Below are 27,540 nucleotides of genomic sequence, written 5' to 3' on the forward strand. Positions count from 1 at the left end.
AGGATCACTACTTTATTTTAAGAATGTGAAATGTCAGAATAATAGTGGAGAGAATGATTTCAGCTTTTATTTCTTTCATCACATTCCCAGTGGGTCAGAAATGTACATGTTAGTATTTAGTAGCATTGCCTTTAAATTGTTTAACTTGGGTCAAATATTTTGGGTAGCCTTCCACAAGCTTCTCACAATAAGTTGCTGGAATTTTGGCCCATTCCTCCAGACAGAACTGATGTAACCGAGTCAGGTTTGTAGGTCTTCTTGCTCGCACACGCTTTTTCAGTTCTGCCAACAAATTTTCTATCAGATTGAGGTCAGGGCTTTGTGATGGCCACTCCAATACCTTGACTTTGTTGTCCTTAAGCCATTTTGCCACAACTTTGGAGGTATGCTTGGGGTCATTGTCCATTTGGAAGACCCATTTGCAACCAAGCTTTAATTTCCTGGCAGATGTCTTGAGATGTTGCTTCAGTATATCCACATAGTTTTCCTTCCTCATGATGCCATCTATTTTGTGAAATGCATCAGTCCCTTCTGCAGCAAAGCACCCCCAGAACATGATGCTGTCACCCCCATGCTTCACGGTTGGGATGGTGTTCTTCAGCTTGCAAGCCTCACCCTTTTTCCTCCAAACATAATGATGGTCATTATGGCCAAACAGTTCAATTTTTGTTTCATCAGACCAGAGGACATTTCTCCAAAAAGTAAGATCTTTGTCCCCATGTGCACTTGCAAACTGTAGTCTGGCTTTTTTATGGTGGTTTTGGAGCAGTGGCTTCTTCGTTGCTGAGCAGCCTTTCAGGTTATGATGGTATAGGACTCGTTTTACTGTGGATATAGATACTTGTCTACCTGTTTCCTCCAGCATCTTCACAAGGTCCTTTGCTGTTGTTCTGGGATTGATTTGCACTTTTCACACCAAATTACGTTCATCTCTAAGAAACAGAATGTGTCTCCTTCCTGAGTGGTATGATGGCTGCGTGGTCCTATGGTGTTTATACTTGGGCACTATTATTTGTACAGATGAACGTTTTACCTTCAGGCATTTGGAAATTGCTACCAAGGATGAACCAGACTTGTGGAAGTCCACAAAAACAAAAACAAATTCTGAGGTCTTGGCTGATTTCTTTTGATTTTCCTGTGATGTCAAGCAAAGAGGCACTGAGTTTGAAGGTAGGCCTTAAAATACATCCACAGGTACACCTCCAGTCAGTACACCTCCTATCTGAAGCTAATTGGCTAATTGTCTAAAGGCTTGACATCATTTTCTGGAATTTTCCAAGCTGCTTAAAGGCACAGTTAACTTAGTGTCTGTAAACTTTTGACCCACTGGAATTGTGATATAGTCAATTAAAAGTGAAAGTCTGTCTGTAAACAATTGTTGGAAAAATTACTCGTGTCATGCACAAAGTAGATGTCCTAAACGACTTGCCAAAACTAGAGTTTGAAAATACGAAATCTGTGGAGTGATTAAAAAATAAGTTTTAATGACATTTTAATGTTTGTTTAATGACTTAAGTGTATGTAAACTTCTGACTTCAACTGTATAGATAAACCAACAGACAGACAGACAGACAGACAGACAGACAGATAGAAAATTCACTTAAGACTGCACAAAACAAGAAGTTACCAAATGTAACAACAAAATTAACAATAAAAACAGTGTAAATAAACGTGCAAACAGTGAAACCATGCAAGCTCATTAATTATTCAAGCCCAGGACATGCTGGGAACACCAGCTTCAAAAAGTTAAGTAAAAATTACTTATTTTATTTACCAGTGAAATTTACTCAAATTAGCAAATAAATATGAAAAGTTTTTCTACTTGATGATTAATACATGATCACACATTGTAAAAATAACAAACAATCATAAATAATATTTACTTCTAAGGTAGAGCATTCATTTTTACATGTTTGAATGTAGAATTTACTTAATATTTTCAAGTTCTCGCTTAAAGGTGCAGTATGTAAGATTCAGAAACCCTTGTTATTAATGACACCTGTGGCCGTTAAGTGAACTGCAGCCAGCTACCTGTTGCTCATGCTCGCGCTCGTGCACACACTCCATAAAAACAACGACATAATGTACAAAGCGACTGAACGTGATTCTCCGGCATCATGCTGACAGATGAGGTAGAATAATTAAAATTACACAGTTATGATTGTTTTACTACAAACTTTGAGACTAAACTAAAACTACTTATCAGCTAACATAGCATACTGATACACACATACAGCTACATACTACCGAACTATACCAGACAGATTACTGTTGCACTGTTATGTTGCACTATTGTATGTTTTGTATGTCATATGTTGTACTACGATCAAGAAACCAGCGTATTTGCTTAAATTTATCCTGTATACCTGACTTTTAGTATAAAGAGAAGATTGTTGAAATTACTTGAAAGTTACGAAGCAAGGTAGCTTGCAATTCATCAGAGTTATCAGGCAAGATCACGTTAGCTAAAATGACACAGATCAATCCTTATGGCACTATATTTCACATGCTTTGCAGTTATGTAAGCTTACCTGTCCAATAGGAAGAACGCCAATTCAGGGTAAGTTTTGATCCCCAAAACCGAACGAAGGTCCCTCCAGTAATCAAACGCCCTGCCGATGTTCACTCTAGTTTTCGCTCGACCACGATCACATTCCCACTTAGCCAGACGGGGTTCAGTAGATAAATGTTTTATTTATTTATTTTTATTTATTTATTTATTTATTTTTGGCTTACTCTGAGTTTGTGTAGGAGTCGGTGTTGTGCTGGGAGCCGGACGTTTGCTGGATTCCATCTCTAAGATAACATTACCTAGTTTTGCAGTTTGTTGTCGCTGTTGAATAGCGGAAGAGAAGCTATTACTGTCTGAGGCAAGGCTCTCAGGAGCGCGCATAAACGTCACATCCTTTGTATTTTCCCGGCAAAACCGACCCGCTCTCTTCACGTGAAAATCAGTCTACAGGCTTTAATAGGCAATCTAGGAAGTCCGGGAAGGGCTTTTTAAGTTGCACTACAAGCCGTTCACACATTGGCAAAAAAAGGTGAATATTACATGAAAATTGTTACATACTGCACCTTTAAACTAACTTATTCAATATAGAAAGTACTTAAACTTTTCTGATATATTTACTACACCACAAAATAATTTTTTTTCAGTGTTCTTGAAACAGCGAAAACATAAAAGGTAACACAAATATATCAAATCATTATTGCTGCAGGGAAATTGTAATTACAGTGATTTGTTGTATAAAACACACAACAACTTTCCTTGACATGACATTTATGAAAAACACCCATGTCTTGAGAATACAGTAAAAAATGTACTTCATTAATATTATAATATTGTAAATGTATGTAGCTAATGAGAATCCCTGACATTATCACATTTATTTTGGGAATAAATTCTTATTTGTCATTTTCAGTTTTGTTCGAGGTGTTTTAAGTCTGTCCATAAGTCAAAGAATAGTATTTGGGGTAAAAAGTGTTCAAAGTGGGCTCACATTGACTGATTCAGTCACAATGGAAATTCATTTGTGATGGAATATTTGAGATGTTATGAAATGCCACATGTGATAGTAATGACAGGAAATGGTGTGCTCTTTTCTAAAGTGGTTATTTTAAATAAGCATTATCTTAAATTGTTAATCAAAAACCATCTTGCTGTCTCAAAAGTATTTGCATAAGTTGACCAATTTTGCCCTATAACTATTGCCCCTATATTTACAGGTAATTATTAACCCAAGTATAGGGTAAACGGCCCCCTCGCCCCCCCCCCCCCTTTTTTTTTAAAGAATTTAAATTAAAAATAATAAAAAACTTCTGTTATTATTTATTTTCACACAAATGATGTTGCTATATCTACATTCAATTAAAAGAAATGTATTTATTATTATTATTATTATTATTATTATTATTATTATTATTATGTATTTTTTATCTTTATACATTTTGCGACCATAAAAACATATTTTCTTTTAGCCCCGTTCTCCCCCAAGAAATAAAATATGTTGTAGTTTGAGTTTATTTGTGGTTGGCGATCTTGCCAAATTCCTCCAGGCTCTGTCCCGCATGCGCGAATGCGCGTCTCCGCGTCCCGGGGCGCGTGTGCGCTGCGCAGCTGAGGGCGGAGAGTCTGAAGCGGTATCTGCCTCTTTAGGAACACGATCCCGTTGCGCCGGTAGAGTCGGGTATAAAACGGTTCTGTGATTGAGAGGCCAAACCGACCAAAACACGAGTGAATGGAGAGTTTGACGCGTCCGCAGCGCGTCTTGCGTTATTATCAATGAGATGAGCCGCAGAACTCCAGCTGTCCCAGAGTCTCACATCCAGATAATGAGCTGACATACACATACCAGCTACCGGACACCGCTACAGCTGGGTGTGCGCCGTTATTCCTGCTCATTTCCATGGACAAAATGATGCTTTTTGCAGAAAGGATAGACAGATAGTGACTGCATTGTTTGTTTCTACTCAGTCAATGATATTTGGAGGTTTTTACGCATGTGGATTGAATGGACAGATCAACTTTAGAGAGTGGTTGAATGCTTTGAATCTGAAATAACTCGTTCTAGCTCACTGATATCGTGTTTTATGAAAAGATGAACTCGATGTTGTTTGGGGAAGGTTTTTTGGGCGGTATGGTGAGCGGTGCGCCACCGGACGCGGTGCCGAGAGCGCTGCGCAACGACCTGGGCTCCAACATCCACGTTCTCAAGACCCTCAACCTGCGGTTCCGCTGCTTCCTCGCCAAAGTTCATGAGCTGGAGAGAAGGAACAAACTCCTGGAGAGCCAACTGAAGCAGGTCTCTGATAAACCGAGGTATCCGGGCTTCACGTTTACGCGAGAAGTGGCTGTCCAGACGGACTCGCTGGAATCGCGACTTCCAGGCACCATCTGGAGTTTTACGCATGTTTTGAGACAGGGGGAGTGCGTGAAGACCGTGCAGGGGCCCGGAGTCACCTGGACCCATCCGGACGGGGTAGGGGTCCAAATTGACACCATCACCCCAGAACTAAGAGCCATATATAATGTTCTGGCCAAAGTCAAACGGGAGAGGGATGAGTACAGGAGAAAGTGAGTATTAGAGATGCTGTCTAATCTTGATGTTTTTGTGCTATATAAACATTCTAAAAGCAACATTTACATTCAACATCAAGTTCTGTATAGGCCTAAATATGAAACTGGTCAAAGCATTCCAAAACATTATTTACGTTTTGAGCATAATGTGACTTTGCAGAACCAGATGCTGGTTCTGTTTATGTTCTTTAGGCCTATAAACGAGCCTGCAAGCTTTTCTGTCTCTGGTCAATATTTCTGGGGGAGACTGATTCATTGCAGCAGAATATCTTGGCAGCTGAACAGCAAATATTGAAGGGCCCAGTTTTTCATGCTGGACAGAGTCTCAAGACTTTCCAGCTGATTTTTCTACTGTATGTTGGTGAGTTTGCATTGGGCAAAATTTCTGACGAATGATTCATTAGATGTTTCATGTTATTGAAGTGATTTCTTTTGGTGATGTCATAAGGCATAAATTACAGTTAAGATTGGAACCATGAGTGCATTCAAGATGAAATCACAACATGCAGGTATAGCTCAAAATAATTAGAGAAATTATTCAAATTAAAATAAGCCAAGCCTGTTTATCTCTGTATACACTGTCGAAATTGGTAAATTGCAATTGTTACTTTAAGGCGCTATTTCTACTTGCTCTAACCTATAAAAATGACTTTTGTTGGTGTACAATGTGTCAGGTTGATTTAGTCAGATTAAATAACAATTTAGATTTAATTAAAACCAGTTAATTTCAGTGTTGGGTGTAATCCGATTGCAAAATACTTAGTTATTGAAATCGAATTACTTTCTAGTTAAAAGTAGTGTAAAACATTACATTTTGAATTCTAGTAATCCGATTACAGCTACTGATTTTAAATTAATTTAATTACTTTTAAGTACTAGGATTACAATGGAAGTGCATGGGGCAAATTTTAAGAGGGTTTAAAGGCAGATATGTGAAGCTTCTAATTTATAAAATCACTTTCATTCATTAAAACTCATTTTATTTGAGCTGCAACTTTTTTTTAAATCATAGTTCTATGATTCTACGTCGCTATGTGGCAAGGAAGTTGTAAAATTGAATATAAATTTACACAGAAAAGGTTAGTGAGCGATTTTTTTTTTTTTCACACTAAAATCATGATAACATGCATATACTGTTTACATCTTGTGGATACATTTTAATGTTAACGGATGGGCTCCATTCACTTCCATTGTTAGTTCCACACTGGGACCTCAAAAAGGACGGACGAGTCGAAATGACTTATGTGGGAATCAACATTATTCCACAAATGCTGTCGATTGAGCTCAACTTGTATTAAACCTGGAATATTCCTTTTAAAAGTAAAAGTGATTAGTAATGAGCAGGGTTGGGGAGTAACGGTTTACATGTAACGGGATTACGTATTTAAAATACAAAATATAAGTAACTGTATTCCACTACAGTTACAATATAAATCACTGGTAATTACAATACAGTTACATTCAAAAAGTATTTAGATTACTGAAGAGATTACTTTGCATTTTATTGTCATTTGTTTAATTTAATATTTAGTCCTTTCAGATGGAAAACATTTATACATATAAATGATGCGATCCAAAGTGCACTTGAACAGCGGTGAAACACTTTCTTATGATGTGTTACATTCAAAAAGTATTTAGATTACTGAAGAGATTACTTTGCATTGTATTGTCATTTGTTTCATTTAATATTTAGTCCTTTCAGATGGAAAACATTTATACATATAAATGATGCGATCCAAAGTGCATTTGAACAGCGGTGAAACACTTTCTTATGATGTGTTACATTCATACGAGCAGACAGAGAAGTAAGTTTGAAGTAAGTTTGGAGCAGAAGAAATAGAAATAAACCTTCTGTAAATTGTCATGTGAACATTTAGCTTTATGCTAAGCTAAAATGCTATTTCTAGGCATTTTACATGCACGTATGAAGAAAATCCACGTTAGATCATTATTTTTTTTCTCTAGTAAGTCCTTTGCTATTAGGGCAAAAATCTTATTCTTGATTTTCTGTAAAAATATCCAAAAATCCCTTTAGAAGGAACACTATTTAGGCTTTTTTCAGAGAATGTATTTTTAACATATGTATTTTGTCTTACTGTACTGGCAGAGTTTTTATAGTCAAAACAAGTGAAAAAATCTACCAGTGCTGAAGAAGTAATCCAAAGTATTTAGATTACATTACTGACCTTGAGTAATCTAATGAAATACGTTACAAATGACATTTTACAGCATGTATTCTGTAATCTGTAGTGGAATACATTTCAAAAGTAACCCTCCCAACCCTGGTAATGTGATTGCTTTTCCAGTGAAGTAATCAGTGAAGTAATATGATTACAATTCAAAGAAGTAATTAGTAGTAGAATAGTTCAGTTGGTGGTAGTTCATTTAGATGTTACCACATTTTTAGGTTACCCGACAAAACTCTTTTTAATTCTAACTTAAAAATGTGCTTCATGTGGTAACAATTAAATTAACTGGTTTGGTTCAATTCAAAAATAACATCAAATTAAACCTGAATAAACCTGAATACATTAAGTTAAGCCAACAAATTTTTTTTTAAGGGATTGACAAGGTGGGTCCAGTTCAGCAGTTGTCTTGGGCCACATTTAAAATGTCCATCTGTTTGATCTACAATAATTACAGTACATAACCATATATAACAGAGCAGCTTCTAAATATACCCGTTTTTGTCTTTCATTGCTGAGCTGATGTTCTCTAACAAACTTTGCAGCTGTCCCCCGAAATATGATAGAATAAGCAATGCAAATCTGTCAAGACCATTTCTATTGATATATTTTTATTATTGATATTCTCTTAAGATTTTTTAGTTTAGGTGAATTGTAAAAGTGCATGTTTTTGTGTGATTCATCTAAATAAATAAGACAGGGTAGGGACTAGGGAGTTCTTCCTGCTAATCAGTTGTGCCTTCATAAATGTGCTTTTGTGAGATTAAAGTTTGTTCAGAGAAAATCCTTTCTGTCTTTTCAAGCTCCCTTTAAGAGAATTCTTTACTTGGGCTGCACTAATTCATACTGCTTTCATCAGTCTTTGAACTGAGACAGAATGGTTTGGGAAGTCAGCTTCAGATGTAGTGAAATAATGCAGCGTAAGGAACAATGACCATGAATAAAACATGCTCTGGAGGGATGATTTTCTCCAACGTAGCGATTGCTTTAAACAAGATCAAACAGTATGCACAGTACTGGGATATTCCAGGTGCTATAGGGACATTCATATGAGTTGATGCATTTAACAGACCTGAGATCAGTTGCAAGGCTGCCTGTCAAGTTTTTCATTAGATTCTGTCATAAGATTGCCTTTATGGGTGAATTTCACAAAATCTATCAAGAAAATGTCACTACAAAGATTGAATCCAGGGTGTGCTGAGTGATTCCATTCAGGCTTCCTAAGCAACCAGTTGGCCCGGTTGCTAGGGTGGGTAGGGTCACATGGGGTAACCTCCTCGTGGTCACCATAATGTGGTGCGCTCTCGGTGGGGCGCACGGTGAGTTGTGCGTGGATGCCGCGGAGAATAGCGTAAATCCTCCAAACGTGCTAGGTCTCCACGGTAACGTGCTCAACAAGCCACATGATAAGATGCGCGGATTGACGGTCTCAGACGCAGAGGCAACTGAGATGCGTCCTCTGCCACCCGGATTGAGGCAAGTCACTACGCCACCACGAGGACTTAAAGCGCATTGGGAATTGGCCATTCCAAATTGGGGAGAAAAGGGGAGAAAAAAAAAAAAAAGAAAATAAAGATGGTTGTTTTTACGACTATTAAAATGTTTGCATTGAGAGATTATTTTCATGACATTCTCACTACAGTAATGCAAAAAATACTATCATTACTCTTAGTACTGTAATATTAAACAAGATATAGGCTATTATTTAAATTGTAGATTATTCATACATCATGGTAATATTTTTTCTACAGCCCTTAATTTATGTTGATTACAATACTGCAGTGTTATGAATCTAGTGACATTTACATTCGAGAATAGTAGGAGCTACAGTCACCACACCCTAGCAGCCATAAGGATGGACCAATCACATATTCTTCAAAAACAATAATAACAAAATTAGTTTCCTCTTTTCGTCTTTTTCTTTTTGATTTCGGTATGAATTTTCAACCAGATATTTTTTGACAGGATTTGTAGGATTGACCCTTATATAGCGAGTAGCCCTTATGAATGAGAAATTAATAATTCATTTGGATATTGAATGGGATTTTATTAATGCGTGACTTTTGAATGACTTCATCCATTCTGGCCTCAGAGGATCTGTGTGAATATGTGTGTGTGTGTGTGTGTGCTGACTCACAAGCACACACTGCTGTGTTACCCTCCAGAAACCAACAATGAGCTCAAAATGAAGGAGAAAAGAGAGGAAACCAGCTCCTTTTCCGTCTTTTCACCCTTTTATTCCTTGTATGCATCACATCCTGGTCATCATATCATTGATTCATTGACCAACTTTAAAACAATTGGGCTTCTCAGCTCGCCTCTGTGTGGGAGTGTTGTCAATGACCTTTATGACATCAATGAGGACTATAAAAGATGCCAGTATCTTCTTATGTGTGGTATGCAGGACAAAAACTGTTAGTCTGTAAATTAAGTTAGTAAATGGAACCTAATAGGGACTCAATGTATAATTTAATGTTTTATAGGATAGTTTGTTGTAAGTATAAAGTGAATTGTTATTAGTGGTACTTTGTTTAGATTAGCATCACTATTACTATTGCTCATACTGAACAAATCCCTAACCCAAAGTATTGAACTTCAGCGCATAACTCGTATTTTGTCTTTCATCATCATTTATGTGCATCTTTCACCAGTGTATAAAAACAAATAAAAAAAAAAAATATCAAAAAAAAAAAAAAAGAAAATACATTTTGAGCCGGGGACCTCTGGTTGACCTGACACAAAATTACCCATTGTATTATATATATTGCCTTGGAGTAGTATGTAAATAACATGGGACATGGATATGTTAATCATTCTGTAACATGGTATATATCAAAGTTTTATTTAGGGATGTACCGATGTATCGGCTGCTGATATTTATCGGGCAATTACTGACCAATTTAAAACCCCCGGCATCTTGGTTATTACCATGAAAATGGCTATACAATGAGGGAAACCATCCAAAATGCTTTAAAACCAGCAGACTTTGACTTCTGAGACATCTGTAATAAATACATTAAAGCTGCATTTTTTTAATTAAGATTAAAATCGCAATATGGCCTTGCATGAGTTAAACCTTTAAAGGCTGAGTTTAAAAATATAGTCTGGGTTAAAGGCTTCAGTCAGCGGTGCGTGAGCAAGCGGCGCCCTCTAGCGGTCATTGTCCATTATACCACTATAATACAGAATTTAAAAGGTTTTTATTTTTTTTGGTTAAAACCTTTTATTTATATACTATTTATTTATTATGTGGTCGACATTTCTGTGGATTTGCTCAACATATGCATAGTATTAATTTTTAATGTTTTATATACATACTGTATATCATCATATAGTTTTTTTGCTGTTAAAAACAATATTGGTCAAAAATGCTCATAGCGGTGCATCCCTAGTTTATTTTAGTCCCATGTTTTTTTATTTTAATTTTATTTTTTACATGTAGCATGGTAATACCATTGTATTCTTTAAAGTACCTTGTAATACTATGTAAATACCATAGTACTGTAAATAATCATTCAATACCATGGCATTACCATCTGATGCCATCACTGTACCATGGTACAACAACAGCACCTTTTTTTTTTTTTTAAGCCACTTCTCTCCCAATTTGGAATGCCCAATTCTCACTACTTAGTAGGTCCTCGTAGTGGCGTGTTACTCACCTCAATCCAGGTGGCGGAGGACAAGTCTCAGGTCTCTTATCACGTGGCTTGCTGTGCATGACACTGTAGAGACTCACAGCATGTGGAAGCTCATGCTACTCTCCGTGGTCCACGCACAGCTTACCATACACCCCATTGAGAGCGAGAACCACTAATCACCCCATGTGACTCTACCCTCCCTAGCAACCGGGCCAATTTGGTTGCTTAGGAGACCTGGTTGGAGTCACTCAGCAAGCCCTGGATTCGAACTCGCGACTCCAGGGGTGGTAGTCAGCGTCAATACTCGCTGAGCTGCCCAGGCCCCCCTACAACAGTACTTTTTTCAACAGTACCATCTAGTCCCCACACTGGTCCTTAGTGCTGACCAAGGTTTGCTTTGCAGCTCCTCTCACTGGTGTACATTACACCACATACATATAATTTACTTGTACATTTGTGAATTGAGGTTCCTACATGTACATTCATTCCAAATGACCCAACAAATTCAAGTGAAGACTTAACAAAGTAATAAGCAGCTTACCTAGAATGTACCAACACACATAAAACAGCTCCCAAATATTTTTAGTTTTATGAAAAACGTTTTCTTGCATGCGCAGTCATGCAGCATTACTAACCACAAGAAGTTGTAAGTGACTTTTGCATTGACAGAGTGGTGCGAGAAAATCAATGTGTAAAGATTGGTTAAACTCGCTGAGTTTGTAAAGATTACTGATTTTCCAGACACTTTAAATATTGCTATTCCAAAGCTCCACATCTAAGTATGTTTTCTTTATAATCAATGCAGCAATAAAGAAATCATTACGTTGGATAGGAAGTGGACTCTAAGTATCAGTGCTATAGATGTTACAGTATGTAACTTTAACAAGTATATCTACATCCGCCTCCCTTCCGGAATGAATGGCCAGCAGACTGCAGTGACTGGACACAAAGAGAGAGCAAAGATTGATGGGATATTTGTCTCGCTGGCGCACTCAGCACTGTGTGTGTGTGCGTGAATGTTGATGTCTGAGGAAAGACTGATATACTGCAGTCAGGTCACTAGAATGTGTGTGTTGATCTGTTGCAGTCTGGTGCAAGATACTGTCATGAATTCTTTAGGAAAACATTCTTTAGCATGTTAAGAGATACAATTAAGAAATCAAAATATGTGTTTTGTGACTTTTAGTTCATGTCTATTAGTTTTGACTGTATGCTAGTTTACGCTGAAAAGTTGGCACAATTACTAGCAGATATACACATTTTGAATAGTCTTTGTTTTCCTGGAAAATGGGCCAAAAATATTAATGACTCATTTTGCACTCAGGGGCATATCCAAATTTTTGTCCAACAAAATACTCTCTTGAATGAGAATACCCCTCCCCCTTATACCACCTGTCTCCACCTAGCAGTAGCAAGGAGCAAATCATGTTTTTTTTCTGGTCTGTGACGTAAACTAAAGTACTCGTCCCCAAGGGGACTGGGAGAGAATAGAATTTCTGAAATAGTTTTGCATTCCCTGGCAATAAGTTTTACGTTCCCACACAATTATTTTGGATTCCTTCACAATAGTTTGCGTTCCCTCACAATACGTTTTTCATTCCCGTGCAATAGTTTGCATTCCTTCACAAAAATCTGTTCCCTCATAATTAGTTTTGCGTTCCTTCGCAATAGTTTGCGTTTCCTCGCAATAAGTTTTGTTTTCCTTTGCAATTTTTTTTACATTCCTTCACAATACTTTGTGTTCCCTCACAATTAGTTTTGCATTCACTCACAATTAGTTTTGCATTCGTTTGCAATAGTTTGCATTCCCACGCAATAGTTTGCATTCCTGCGCAATAGTTTGTTTTCCCTCACAATTAGTTTTGCATTCACTCACAATTAGTTTTGAATTCGTTCGCAATAGTTTGCATTCCCGTGCAATAGTTTGTTTTCCCTCACAATTAGTTTTGAATTCGTTCGCAATAGTTTGCATTCCCGTGCAATACTTTGAATTCCCGCGCAATATTTTGCATTCCCATGCAATAGTTTGCATTCCTTCACAATAGTTTTCGTAACCTCGCAAATAAGTTTTGCATTCCTGCGTAATAATTTGCATTCCTTCACAATAGTTTTCGTTCCCTCGCAAAAAAGTTTTGCGTTCCCGCGCAATAGTTTGCAGTCCTTCGCAATACTCATGTGTTCCCTTACAATTCATTTTGCATTCTTTTGCAATAGTTTGTGTTCCCTCACAATAAGTTTAGTGTTCCCTTGCAATAGTTTGCATTTCCTCACAATAAGTTTTGCATTCCAACACAATTGTTTGTGTTCCAATGTAAAAAGTTTTGTGTTCCTTACAGTATGTTTTATGTTTCCTCAAAATACTTTGCATTCATTTTTTTTGTTCCATTGCAATAGCTTAATGCAATAGCCATCCCTTATGAAAATTAATCATAGTTTTACTACAGCAAACATAGTTTAACTATGGTATTTGAAGTAAGACCATAGTAACCAGAACGATTAGAATTTTATTGCCATAGTTTTTATTTTTTATTTTTTTATGTTCCTTTATTATTACTATGGTTTTAGAACAATATAATGGTTAAAATATGGTTACTGTTGGGGCTCCATATTAAGCCCTGTTGGCTATGTAAAAAAGGACAAGCTCTTTGATATGTCTTGCCCCAACTTCCTGTTTCAGTTGGAAATACGTCAACACAGGAAAGAAAATTGTGTTCGTGAAATCATTTCATTAAATAATCCTGTAATGCAGTATATTACTGTTTTCAACCAGATCCAGTTTTCAACTGGAGATCTTTGACTGGTAACCTCCATCACCACCGTCAGTTCCTTCACACACCAGCGGGACACTTTCTCCTGCATGAATAATTGAGTCACAGCTGAATTTAGCTTCTCTGCTGTGGATCAATGCAAGAGCCCTGATGTTGAATATTTGGACACTTTGATTCCACCTATGTTTTAAAAAATTAAAGCTATAATTAGCAGAATGCAGCGAACAGCTATGTGAAGTATTGAATGACTATAAAGTATATGAAGACTATATGAAGTATTGCAGAACAATTTTGCCCTGTAATTAGAAACATTAGTGTTTTATGATTTGATGGCAGAGTTAGGCAAGAAGATCTCCTTACTTTTGATTTGAATTCACTTTAAATCAAAACTTAATAAAAACAGGACGAAACCTAATATATATAAAATATATATTATATATATAATATTTATCTTCTCCTATTATCGGTAATTCTAACGCGCTTCCAATGAGCATGGTATGTTCATTCTAATGAATAACTATGGACATGTATGTAATTTTTAAAGAGTGGCTCAGATTTGACTTTAAATATTGCGCATAACTTATTATATTGTATTATTTTATATTAAATAGACATTTATAAATATTTTATATTTATATCTATTAAATATATATTTAAATATATTTATATCTATTTGTCTGTCTGTCTGTCTATGTAAAGTACTAAAGAAAAGTGCTGGGTATGTGCAGACAAAATAAATTGTTGTTATGTTTTTGGGATGGTCAGGCAGATTAAAAGAGCATTAACACTTGAGAGACAGTGTTTCATAGTCTTTCAATAAGTGGTTAGATATCTAGATAGTGCTGTGTCTCTTTCATGTAGATGGAATGGGGGTGTGGATGACGTCTAGGGTTGACTGCACTCTGATTCACTCTCACTGATCTCTGCCAAGCTGGCACACGTACACTCTGGGAATTACAATGACGGCACAGGGCATGTCTCATCCATGACCTGTTGTGTCCTGAGATTTACAGGCAGTCGATGGCAGTGGTTTTCAACTGGTTCTGTTTCAGTACGTCAAGTAGCGATCCAAACACAGTACTAAAATTGTCCTTAAGGAGACAGACAGTTCACCCAAAAATGAAAATGTTGGCATTAGCCAATTCACTTACCCTCAACAGCATAAAGGTTTGAACTTTCATTTTTGGGGGAACTATTCCATTAAAATCAAACAATGAAATCTATCAAATTAGATACTGTAGGTCTTTCCAGACCCCACTTTGTCACTTTACTTTTAAGCCTTTTAAAGAATTCTGGGTGATTTAAAGATTGTTTCGTGTACATTATCAACCTTTTTCTCCTGTAAAGAGAATTTGTTTTTAGCACTGTTAGTTCAGTACTAATGACCGTTTTTTGGCACAAAACTCGAGCAGAATTGAGAAACTGCAGGTCACCAAAAGGATAAAATCGTATTGCAGTTTGGCTGTTGCCAGTGCTAACAAAACAAACCATTTCATGCCCTCTGTGTTTATTTCAGCAGCAGTTGAATCACATGTCCTTTGATAAGTCTTAACAAGTTTTGTTACCCAGCACAACCAAAGGAAAGTGCAAAATCTTAAATGTGGTTTCCACCTATGGTAAATAGTGCTTTCGAAATGATTAATATCGCCCCAAGCATTAGCAATGCAAGTTATCCAGAAACGAATGAACGGATCTTGGCTGCAATAACAAGCTATTAAAACAATTAAGTGTTCTCTCTCTAGAAAGATTGATTAGACTGAACATGCAAAGAATTTTATGGCCACACCATGCCACACCTTGTTTATGTTAAAGACACTAAGGTGTATCGTGGGCAGGGACATACTCCTGTTGTGCGTGAGCGCTCTTTTGGATTTAGATGAGGAACGTGACAGCTAGCTAGATGAAGTCATTTGCCAGTCAGCTAAATGATGAGATAATGAGTTTGTTTAACGGTGGATCCTGGCACATTGCTGAATTCACTGGGTGCGGCAAGTCTATGGTTTAGCCTTGACGGCTCTTCATTCGGATCTTTCATCATTACATCTGGAATAGTGATAAGGTTATGAATTGGTTTTGCTTTAGGAGCCAGATTCTACACTGGACTTCAAGTGGCGACCCCACGCAGTACCAAAATTATTGATCATACAAAAGTAAACAAATATGTCCTTAAACTCAAACATTGAAATGTATTGATATTACCATGAATTTTATGGTAATATTTGTACGTTAAGTTTCCTTGAAAATTGTAAACACTGTGACTTTAAAGTCATCAAAACATTGAGGTCATAATAGGGTTGCCACCCATTCTGTAAAATACGGGATCGTCCCATATTTAAAGATGAAAAGATGCGTCCCGTATCAAATCAAAACGGGATGCGATTTGTCCCGTATTTTAGCTGGTCTGATGGCATCACCGCAAAATTGTTCAAGATCATTAATTTAACCTTGATATTCGTTGGAAATTGTGCTTACGGTGGGTAAGGGACCGACTGAAAACTTTAGCCAGCAGCACCTAAAGTTCTCACCAAATGAATATATCATAGCAAACATATTTAACATTAGCATCCAGGCAGTCAGTTTATTTTATGATGTATTGTTTTTACACTAAAGCAGTTTATGCAACAATCTGAAGCATCATGTGGCATTTGGTGATGACAGTGGCGCAGAAATTACACAATTATGTAAATGCATAAGCATCAGCATAAGTGTGAATAACCGGCCTAACGCAACAAACGTTAGGCCAGATATTATATTAGGCAGCTGAAAATGAGAAATGCACAGCTGTTAAGTGTGTAATGTAATGTAACAGGAGCCAGCTGGTACATGATAACTGTGTGTGATGGCTGACGCCGGTTCGAATCCCGCTCAGAGTGGGTCGAGCAGGACCTGTTACAGTGGTCCCATGACCCGGATGGGAGTGAGGTTTATGTGTAAACCTCACTCCCATGGCCTCAAGAGGCACACTAGCCTCCCATGCCGGCTGATACCGGCTCGGAGCGGGTCGAGCAGGACCGGTTACATAAACATATCAGTGAGTTTAAAAAGGCCCAAACTATGTTTATCCACACTGTATTTAATGTAGTGTGGGTCATATTTTCTTTTACCATGGCTAGTTTTGGCTAGTTACCCAGTTGCTCAGATTTTTTAACACTGTGTCAGGTGTTGTATTAAATGTCCACACCTGTTTCGCACATGCCTGGGTATGGCTGTTTCATTACTGTGTCATTAATCACTAAATCCACACGTGTGCCTCCAAATCCCTTCTTGTCTTGTTCATTGTGTCATATTTTCTTATAATCACACCCTGTGTTTTGGACTGAGCTTATGAAAATTTAGTTGAGACTATGTGGCTTCCTCTAGCCAATAACTATATGAAACAAGGGCACCATTGAATCTTTCTTGCTTCTGTACATATATTTTATTTATGTTAAGTTTATTTTGAAAATATTGTCATATTTAAATGGGTTATTTGGCAAAATATATATATATATATATATATATATATATATATATATATATATATATATATATACAGTATATAGCTTCAGGATGTGTGCACAATATACATACAGGTACTGCATACTGCAGAAATAGTAAGATTAGTATGGTATTATGCTATTATGAACATCAAAGACTTCCATGGATCAGATTTTCAAGTGCTTTGGTGCAACATTAAAGCAGATTTCCATGTTGGACAATTCTAGACTGATCTCACTGTGATCAACAGTAGGTTGAAATTTCTGCCACTGAAATCAGTCTGTGCTTACCGAAATTTGAACAACTGCCCCCAAGGGCTGAAGCTGGAAGTGTTAAGGTGAAATGTTCACAGGGTGGCGCCAAAAGCGAGTTGTATTTTTAGCTGTAAATGATGACAATCAACAGGAATGCATATTTTATATAAATGCCAGTATACATAATACAGTTGCACAACAGCAAATCAGATACAAAATTTCTGAAGTGAAACTAACAGTTATTTTATGCAATATTATAAAACAACAGAAATTGTTTACTATCCACTGGCAACACAATTGATGGATTTTTTTAACTGACTCAAGGGAAAGTTAAAACTTCTGTTAACTGGCCAAGCGAACACTGTTATCGGCTAATGTCGATTGTCAAAAAGGCCAAATATCGGCCGATTAATTGGCCTGGCCAATAAATCGGTCTATCACTAATTAGAAATTATGCAAAAATCTCTGATAGTAGATGGCACTTGTCAGTTATGGGGTAAATTTCAGGGTACATGAACATTCAGAAGCAGTATATTGATTTCCCAAGTGATCAAATTCATAGATCTTCAAATAATTGTGGTTGTTTATAGACACAAATCTCTGTTTCATACCTTGTGCACAGAGGTGGAAACTAATTACAGCTCCTCTCGTTATAGAATTTCAGTACATTTTTCACATTTTTCTACTTTTTTTAAGTATAAATAAATAATAGTACATTTTACTTTTAGATGTCCTCTCTTCTCTAGCTTCTTCAAGACTTTCTGCCCTGTCATTATACAAGAACTGTAATACTGTGATTTTCTGCATATTTCATTTTATTCTGGAAAGGAGCCATTCATTCAGGTACGAGGGAACCGTCTGAACACGTTTAACCACTGATCAAACATCACTTGTTTTTAAGGTAGACAATGTTTTAACTGTGACAAACATTAATACAGTGTAGTTTGACATACAGTATATGTGGGGATATCTTGTTTACTTACTACTATATGTCTAAAACAAACTTTTTAAATACCTTAGAAAGATACAATGCCAATAGTGTCACAAATAATGGGGACTCGGGGCAAAAATGCCACAGAAATTAACAAAAATATCCCCAAAATTCAAAATACAGAAGCAAAAAATGCCCACACAACGAGTTCCTGTGTTTTATTAGTAATATCGAATAAATTGATATAGTTACAATTACATACATTGCGATCTTCTTTTTACTTTTCACTAAACATAATTTTTTTCCCAGCCGTCCGGTTCCTCACACCATCATGCGCACAGATGGGATTTCCGCTTCTATTAATCCACATCAGTTCGGTATTGTACTCCTGCATTAAATTCCATAACCGTTCGCCCCTCTTGTTCAAAATAAACTGTCCTACTGGCAACACTCTCGCTCATGGTGCTGTACTGTACTTCCCTGCCCTGTGCTGCTCTTTATCTGTCTGAAAAGCCTATCCCGCTAGAGGCCAAAAGTGCGAAAGGGATGGATGTTATACAAAGAAGGCATGAGAAATCACAAAACATAATGCAACCAAATTCTACAATTTACTTAATAATACTATTTCAATATGTTAAATAACCATAATGTTAATTAAGACTTTATTATTACAACTGTAATACAATAACACATATACAGAACAGACACTTTTAGTGTTTGAATCAATCATATCTCTCATTCTGTTTATTTTTGCCTTATTTTATTCAGTTGGCATGTAGGAGTTGATAACGGTTTGCTTAATAATCTCATTCCATATCTGGATAATTGCTGCAATATCATAGAGGATACATTTCCTCCTATATGATATTGCATTATATTAGTTTTGTGCAGTATGTTAACTTAATAGCCAAAATACTTGGACATTCAGCACTGTGCAAAATTTTTAGGAACTTGGGAAAAATGTTGCATAGTGAGGATGTCTTCAAAAATAATGCAATAGATAGTTTTCATTTATCAATTAACTTCATACAAAGTCCAGTAAACATAAAAAAATAGCTAAATCAATATTTGGTGTGGCCACCTTTGCCTTCAAAACAGCCCCAATTCTCCTAGGTACACCTGGACACAGTGTTTCTTGGTTGTTGGCAGACAGGATGTTCCAAGCTTCTTGAAGAATTTGCCACAGTTCTTCTGTTTCGGCTGTCTCAATTGCTTCTGTCTCTTCTTGTAATCCCAGACTAACTCAGTATTCAGTGGGGGAGTGGGGGGGGGGGGGGCTCTGTTGCGACCATGCCATCTGTTGCAGGGCTCCCTGTTCTTCTGTTCTATTCTATTTGCAAAAAAATGTTTGGGAGTCTAAAATGTATATTTCCTATTGACACACTAAAGTTGAAAATATAAATAACCATCTTAAGACAAATGTTTTTGTGAAGTATCTTATGTGCCTAAGACTTTTGCACAGTACTGTACGTGAATGAGAATAAACCTGAAATAGGAATGTGTTTCAGTCACAATGCACATTATGTAGTTTAGAGACATTTAGAATGTTACAAATGGCTATTTCTATTTAAATAAATGTATTCTTAAAAAGTTCTGTTTGTCCAAGAATCCTCTTGCAGCAATGCAGGTCTTTGGCATTTAGAAGCTGCTAGTTTAGGACCTGTGAGGAGCCTGTTTCTCAAACTAGAGACTGTAATTTACTTGTCTAATTGTTGTTCATCTGGGCCATCCACTTCCCTCTCTGTCCCGGTTAGAGATTCTTTTTTCAAAACAGTAATGCATGGAATAGCCTTCATCTCTCTAAAACAATAGACTTTAGGAGAAAATAGAATTTCAGGAGAAATGTGTTTCTTTTTGCCTATTTTTAAAACCAAAATTTGACTTACAAATGTAAAGCAACTTGTAAGAACTCAATACCTCAGCAAATGGGAGAAAAAACCCACTGTATTGTGATCTCCACATGGTAGCGCAACCATTTTCAATTGTTGTAATAATAAGACAATTTTCTTGAGTACCAAATTAGCACTTTAGAATGCTTTTAGAATTGGAGACACAGTATATGTTTGCCATCATGGGTAAAGCAAAATGGAATAAATACCACTTAAAACAATTATTTCAAACCGTAATAATAATTTGCAATTAATGATTTTTGATCAGTTTCATGGATCCTTGGTGAAAGGAAGCATCAATTTCTTTCAAGAACAAAAATGTCTTTGTGTTCTAAAAATGGAAGCGTATATACTATATATAATATAATTTTCATAAATTAAATTGTAACGTAATTACTTCAGTAGTTTTTCGTCAAACTACTTATTTACTCTTACTTGAGTCATAATATTTCTCAGTTCTTCTACTTGTACTCAAGTGAATTATTTCTTCAGTAGCAGTGCTTTTACTTAAGTAAAAAAAAAAAAAAAATCAGTACTCTTTCCACAAATGCTTGTGCATATGGTCAATATTCAAAAGCACAGATTATCTTCAATCGCCTATACAAAGTTATTCAATGTTATTACAGTTTGGGTTTAAATCTTTATGTCTTTTTATATCTTACTAACATTTCTTTAACCCATTTATTTCTTGCAGCCATTAGGCTGTCCTCTTTGTGCCCTTGGGTCAGATGTTACTGATATGTTCAGAGGTCATTTCAAGGTGTGGGATATTTTCACTCACTCTATTTACAGCACTGTATTTGTGACATGTCTATTGCTATCAGAGAGAAGAGAGGCCTCATGACCATCAGTTGAGTCATGTATTTATTCAGTCCACATTAATGATAATAACCATGCACGCTATTGTGGCATGTCAGTATACTCATATTAAAGACCCAATGAAATCACAATAGGAGTTTTATGCTGAATGGAAATGCTAACAGGTAGCTTTCACCAGGTTTTATAGACCTCTTTGGTTTACCAAACCATTTCATTGCATCTTTAACTGTAGTTCCATTAAGATACAGTATGTTTGTGTTGTATGATTTTTTTGGGGAAAAGATTATGCAGAACAAGTATTACATCAAATTTCTTGTTGCTACTGGATCAGGTTTGGTAGAAGTGAAAATCAATCTACTGTATTATCCCAGATGTATTGAAGCTTGATGCTTTTTCCATTTGGAATTCAATTATATATCTCTTACAAATTGTATTACTTTTGTCTTCTGTGCAGTTATGTAAGTGTTCTTAAGTTTTGGAACTGAATTTCCTTTTTTCTTTATAATTGCACAATTATAATTTGAAACGACTTCAAGGAACATGTTAATCACTTGTTCATTGCAGCCAAGAAATTCTTGAGGTTTTTGGTTTGTGCCACTACCTGCTCATGCAACATGTACAATGCTGTTTTAATAGCAGGGCTTATGAAATAACCACTCTTATTATTGCTCATATTTAGGGTTAGGGATTTAAACAAACCCCTAATCCTAAGGAAGGATTCAACTTTGGCATTTGTGCTACAGGAGAGGTGTGCTGTTACTTTACTAAGCAATAGGACTTAAATTTTGCCAAAACAAGCAAAAAAGAAATAAATCTCACACTTACATTGAAGGAGACACCCGAGCCGAATCTTTTGACTCCTGACAGTTAGCAACCATTCAGTACACCTTAGCAACTGCAGGGAAACCCACTAAATACAGTATATTGCCTAGATTTTTAAATAATATGTGAAATAAAAAAATAGTAACATTGAAACATTGTGAACATTCGTCGGCACCTGAAGGGAGTAGAGTAGTTGGCTGCTGACAGACCTTTAAAGCGAGAGGTGAACAGTGATTGGTTAAAGGACATTTTTAATGACACTATGACGTGTACAGCACGAATCTTCCTGACAGAACTACCGCTTATGCTTCCATTTCTATCAGAAGGACTCGGAACAGCATAGCATAAAGGGAATGACAATTTATTGATGAACAATAAAAATAATAAGGTAAAGTCCTTTGACGTAAGCCCCCGTCTGACGGTCCGGTGAAAAATTGAGTGAACCGTCAAATTCTGCCGGGGAAAACGGCAGGGGCAAGGAGCTAACCCCAAAAATTACTTTTAATACTAGGACCCCCTAAAAGAGAGAAAAATAGGGAGTACCTACTGTGTCTTCATGTTGGTAGGGAACAATCTTTAAAAGAGAACAGAGCAATTAGAAACATATAAAGATTTTTTTAAATGCACAACTCTAAAGTGAGAGCTTATAGCATTCAGTGAAGAATTTGCCATGCTGAGAGGGGTGGGGAGCATTGTTTATATAATACCCTTGAAAAGGATAACAATGCTTATGAGGAATATGAGAGAGGGGAGTATTGTTTGCGATGTTTGATGCATTTGAGCCCTGAATTGGGTGAGCATTTGGTTGTGCAATACCCTTGACAAGGATAGCCAATGCTTATGAGGAATATGAGAGAGGGGGGCATCGTTTGCGATGTTTGATGTATTTGAGCCCTGAATTACATGAGCATTTGGTTGTGCAATACCCTTGACAAGGATAGCCAATGCTTATGACACATGAAGGGAAGGGGGGCATTGGTTGTGCAATACCCTTGAAAAGAGTAACCAATGTTGTATTTGAGCCATGAATTGGGTGAGCATTTGGTTGTGAAATAACCTTGAAAAGGATAACCAAAGCTTATGACACATGAAGGGAAGGGGGCCATTAGTTGTGCAATACCCTTGAAAAGAATAACCAATGCTTGCGATGCCTTTGAGCCCTGAAATGGGTGAGTGTTTGGTCGTGCAATATTCTTGAAAAGAATAACCAAAGCTTGTAACGTATTTGAGGGAGGGGAGCATTGTTGTGCAATACCATTGAAAAGGATTACAATGCTTGAAGGAGTATGAGGGAGGAGAGCATTGTTTGTGCAATACCCTTGAAAAGGAAAACAATGCTTGGAGGAGGAAGAGGGAGGGGAGCATTATTTGTACAATACCCTTGAAAAGGATAACAATGCTTGGAAGAGTATGAGGGAGTGGAGCATTGATTGTGCACTACCCTTGAAGGATAAATGAAGCTCTTGGGATGAGGGAGTGCAGAGCATTTGTGCAATGATTGATTTTTTATAATTACGCGATTCTACCACCACTGGAAGTGTAGGGAATATTGTACCTTTGACGAGTTGCTTAATATGAGCTGAGCTTGGTTGATTGAATAAAGGTTGGGACGTATGTATGTTTTGTATGATGAAGAAGACCATCGTCCCAGTGTCTTGATGAAAGACTCAGGAAGTCCTTGTATAGCTGCTGCTGTGGTGGCTCCTATTCTGAAGGAATGGCCGGAATACAATTAAGGGAACCGCAACATTTAAGCGTATTGGAAAGAAGAGATGCGAACCAATGGCAAATCATGGGGACCCCGAAGAATGAATAAATATTGGGGAGACAGCTGAAGTGTGAGGCTATGACTTAAGAACATTTATCATAAAGGCGTATGAGTAAAAGGAACTATTGAGATTTTTGATATTGTAATGGTGCGACCATGATCTAAACTATCAGTTTTAGAATGTTTGAGAAATAAAAAAAAATAAAAAATTTGGAGAAAAAGAAATATAAAAAAAAGTTAAATGTCAAGAGGGCAAAAAAACTAGAGAATATGACCTCAAAAAGCCATAGAATGCTATGAGGAAAACTGCTTCTAAAAGAATGTCATCGAATTTAGAAAAACAACCTGCTCTGAGAGTGGAAATTAAGAGTTGTAGAACATCTAAAGTGATAGGAAGCTTTAGGATTTTCTAAAGAGTATTAGCAATAAATTACTACATGTGAATGTGTGTGTGTGGCTGGTCAGGTTTTGCCTACATTCCAGGGACCAAATGTCCTGACCAAAAAAACTGAAATCATCTGCATTGTAGGGCAGTCAATAGTCCACAAGAGGAAACAGCTTAATAAGCATACTAAACGTCTTAATGAAAATCTAGATTTTCACTGTGTGTGTGTGCATGTGTAGTCTTTTTGTGTGATTTATCAGTTTGATTATCGTCAGACTGTTGTCTCTACACACACACACACACACACACACACACACACACACACACACACACACACACACACACACACACACACACACACACACACACAGTGAGTGAGCAAATAAAGATGTTATCTCCTGTGGATTTCAGGTTAATCATACGGCCCCTAAACGTTTAAAACGAACAAAACGCTGATTTTCTGCATTTCCTTGGGCTTTTATTTCTGCACATTCAGCAGTATTTCAGTTAAGACAGATTACTGGTCAACCGACCTGTGAATAAAATGAGAAAGGTAGAAATCTTCTTGTCACAAACAGTGGCATGGAACAAGTTGTGCTCACATTCAGGCAGTTTTTAAGTTTTAAAATGTAGCAACTTTCTCTGCCTCTGAAATGACTTTTCTTTCTGGCTGTTGTAAGCAAGCCATCTTATTCTTTAAAAGTCTTTAAAAGATTTACAAACTGCCCAACACCTCAGTTAATCTCACTGTGAATCAATTGTGCTGTGAATAATGGGGCTATTTTTTAGGGCATGCGGTCACCAGTAGCCAGACATCTGTGCAATGACTTTATTTCACCATGGTTCTCATCTGTCGCTGTCTGTCCTTGTAAGGTTACTCAGCATCTATAATCACTCAAACAGAAAAACTATTCCAGCTGTCCTTATAAGCAGAGTTTAGTCTTTCTCATGGCCTGGTTTCTGGTTCATGGTTCGTTGTCATTGCCGAATCATTCCAGATGAGATTCATTCAGTGTTTACTAGATTGTTCTCTAGAATCATTCTTCACTATTAGCTATGAAGAAAAATGTGGGTCATTGTGTTATGGATGTTGGCTGGTTGTTCCTCCTCAAACAAAATATTGAGTAACTGACATTTCAGAGACAATATGGACATACTTTTTTTTATTATTGTTGCACCACCAACAAAAATATTGTAAAAATAATTACATATCATACATACAGCAAAACATTCCAGAAAAATATTAGCACTTTTGAAATGCCACTCGCCCAACTAAATTAGTGAATGGAATTTACTGTTGTATAATGGTTTATTTCTTCAGATGTTAGATTAATAACACAACATAACATTCACTGTCCATTCAGATCACATTGTGTCCTTATGTCCTCTGCATCATTGATAATGCAACCCAGCATCCCAGCAGTAAGGTAGGCGCTTTTGATTATCCTGTTCTGATTGGCTGTGTCTGCAGAGGAAGTGATGCAGCTGATGAACTGCCATGACCTGCAGAGCCCTGCAGCAGCAGTGTGATTAACACGCCAGCACTTCAGGAACAGCATACAATCGCCAAAGTCTCCCACGCTTCATTCAGACAGGGAGAATTCAGTGAGCAGCCGCTGAACACAGGCAGCTTCATGTATCTAACTGCACTGCATGTTAATATATTACTGTATTACAGAGATGCACTGACCTCTACAAGTATTAGTCAGGAAGTTAGTTTTAAATACAATAATTAGCAGGTTACTGGGTTAAAGAGATTCACTGACCACTACAAATGTTAGTTAGTTATATTTAGTTACATTAGTTAGTTTTTGTTAGTTAGTTAGTTAGTAGGTTATTGGGTTACAGAGATGCACTTAACTCTGCAAGTATCAGTAGTAGTCAGTCAGTCAGTCAGTCAGTTAGCTAGCTAGTTAGTTAGTTAATTAGTTAGTTAGTTAGCAGGTTATTGGGTTACAGAGATGCACTTAACTCTGCAAGTATCAGTGGTAGTTAGTTAGTTAGTTAGTTATTTAGTTTGCAGGCTATTGTGTAACAGAGATGCACTTAAATCTGCAAGTATCAGTAGTCAGTCAGTCAGTCAGTCAGTTAGTTAGTTAGCAGGTTATTGGGTTAAAGAGATTCACTGACCACTACAAGTGAAAGTTAGTAAGTAGATTATTGGGTTACAGAGAAGCACTTAACTCTGCAAGTATCAGTTAGTTAGTTAGTTAGTAAGTTAGTTAGTTAGAATATGCTAGTCAGAGTTTCTTTGTTTGATTCAACAACTCTAGAAAGAGTGTCCCATATTTTACAATTTCAAAAGTGGCAACCCTACCAGCTGGTCCGGCAGCTAAACCAGCTAAACATAGGTAGTTAGTTTTAGTTACAGTAATTAGTTAGCAGGTTGTTGTGTAACAGAAATGCACTTAACTCTGTGTTAGTTAGTTAGTTAGTTAGCTAGCTAGCTAGTTTAGGTTACAATAGTTAGTTAGTTAGTTAGTTAGTTAGTTTAACTGACTAGTTAGCAGGTTATTGGGTTAAAGAAATGCACTGACCTCTACAAGGTTTAGCTAGTTAGTTCTAGTGACAGTAGCTAGTTATCAGGTTATTTGGTAACAGAGATGCACTGAACTCTACAAGTGTTAGTTAGTTTTAGTTACAGCAGTTATTAAGCAGGTTATTGGATTACAGAGATGCACTGACATGTACAAGTGTTAGTTAGTTAGTTAGTTAGTTAGTTAGTTAGTTAGTTAGTTAGTAAGCTAGCTTTAGTTACAGTAGTTAGTTAGTCAGTCAGTTAGTTTGTCAGTCAGGCTTGGAGACCAGCTAAGTTTGGCAAGGCCGGTGTTCTTAGACAGATAGATGGATGGATGGATGGATAGATGCATGGTTGGTCAGTTTCTATGGCAACAAAAAAAGTAAAGTCTGCAGTTGCTTTGGTCAGGATGGCATCTGATTGCTGGATGGCATTTCTGTGTTTTTAAGTGCAGTTTTCTGTTCAGTCACTTGAGATAATAAAGTGAACACAAGCAGTGTAACTAATTATGCTGACATCAGATCAGTCTGTGTCCTTTATAGACATGTGGCACATACAGAACCACTATAGCATCACATTCCATGAGGAAGGATGTTTACTGTGTACCTCACCGTGGTAACAGCAATGCCAGCCCAGAGCCATTACCACTCACAGGATGCAGTAAATGTGATTGAGGGTTTGATATGCTCAATGTGCTATTTTGGTGGTGATCTCAATGGTTGCTGTAGCAACAGGGTGATGCCTCAGAATTGATTTGATTTGCAGCTCTGTAGAAAGACACCCTGAAGCGTTTGAACTCATTCAACATTTATGTTTATAACTGTGATTAACTGCCTCTTTACAGCTGTCAGTTATAGTTTCCGGACTGTAAGCAGCAAAGCAGCGTATACAACCAATGGTTTCAGTGCTTTAAGTTGTTGTTCTCTGAGAAGTTGTGGTTATTGTTTTTTTATTTTACTTTGCTTTGCTTTACATGTGACCATAAAGCAAATGGAGAGACCACAT

At 36.9% G+C, this 27,540-nt stretch overlaps 1 protein-coding gene across 3 annotated transcripts in view; it reads left to right on the forward strand.

Annotated features, from left to right (window-relative positions):
- Positions 1–4,194: 4,194 nt before the first annotated feature.
- The window catches only part of LOC127426032 (intermediate filament family orphan 2-like), a 49,419-nt gene continuing 26,073 nt past the window's right edge, over positions 4,195–27,540 (forward strand). For all 3 annotated transcript variants that reach the window (XR_007894732.1, XM_051672481.1, XM_051672482.1), the window contains exon 1: positions 4,195–5,074. Coding sequence is in view for 2 of the 3 variants with exons in the window: in XM_051672481.1 (XP_051528441.1) it covers positions 4,599–5,074 (476 nt within the window). In the remaining variant the exon portion in view is untranslated. The remainder of the gene's footprint in view (positions 5,075–27,540) is intronic.

The sequence above is a fragment of the Myxocyprinus asiaticus genome, chromosome 35, assembly GCF_019703515.2.
Source record: "Myxocyprinus asiaticus isolate MX2 ecotype Aquarium Trade chromosome 35, UBuf_Myxa_2, whole genome shotgun sequence".
NCBI classification, from domain to species: domain Eukaryota; kingdom Metazoa; phylum Chordata; class Actinopteri; order Cypriniformes; family Catostomidae; genus Myxocyprinus; species Myxocyprinus asiaticus.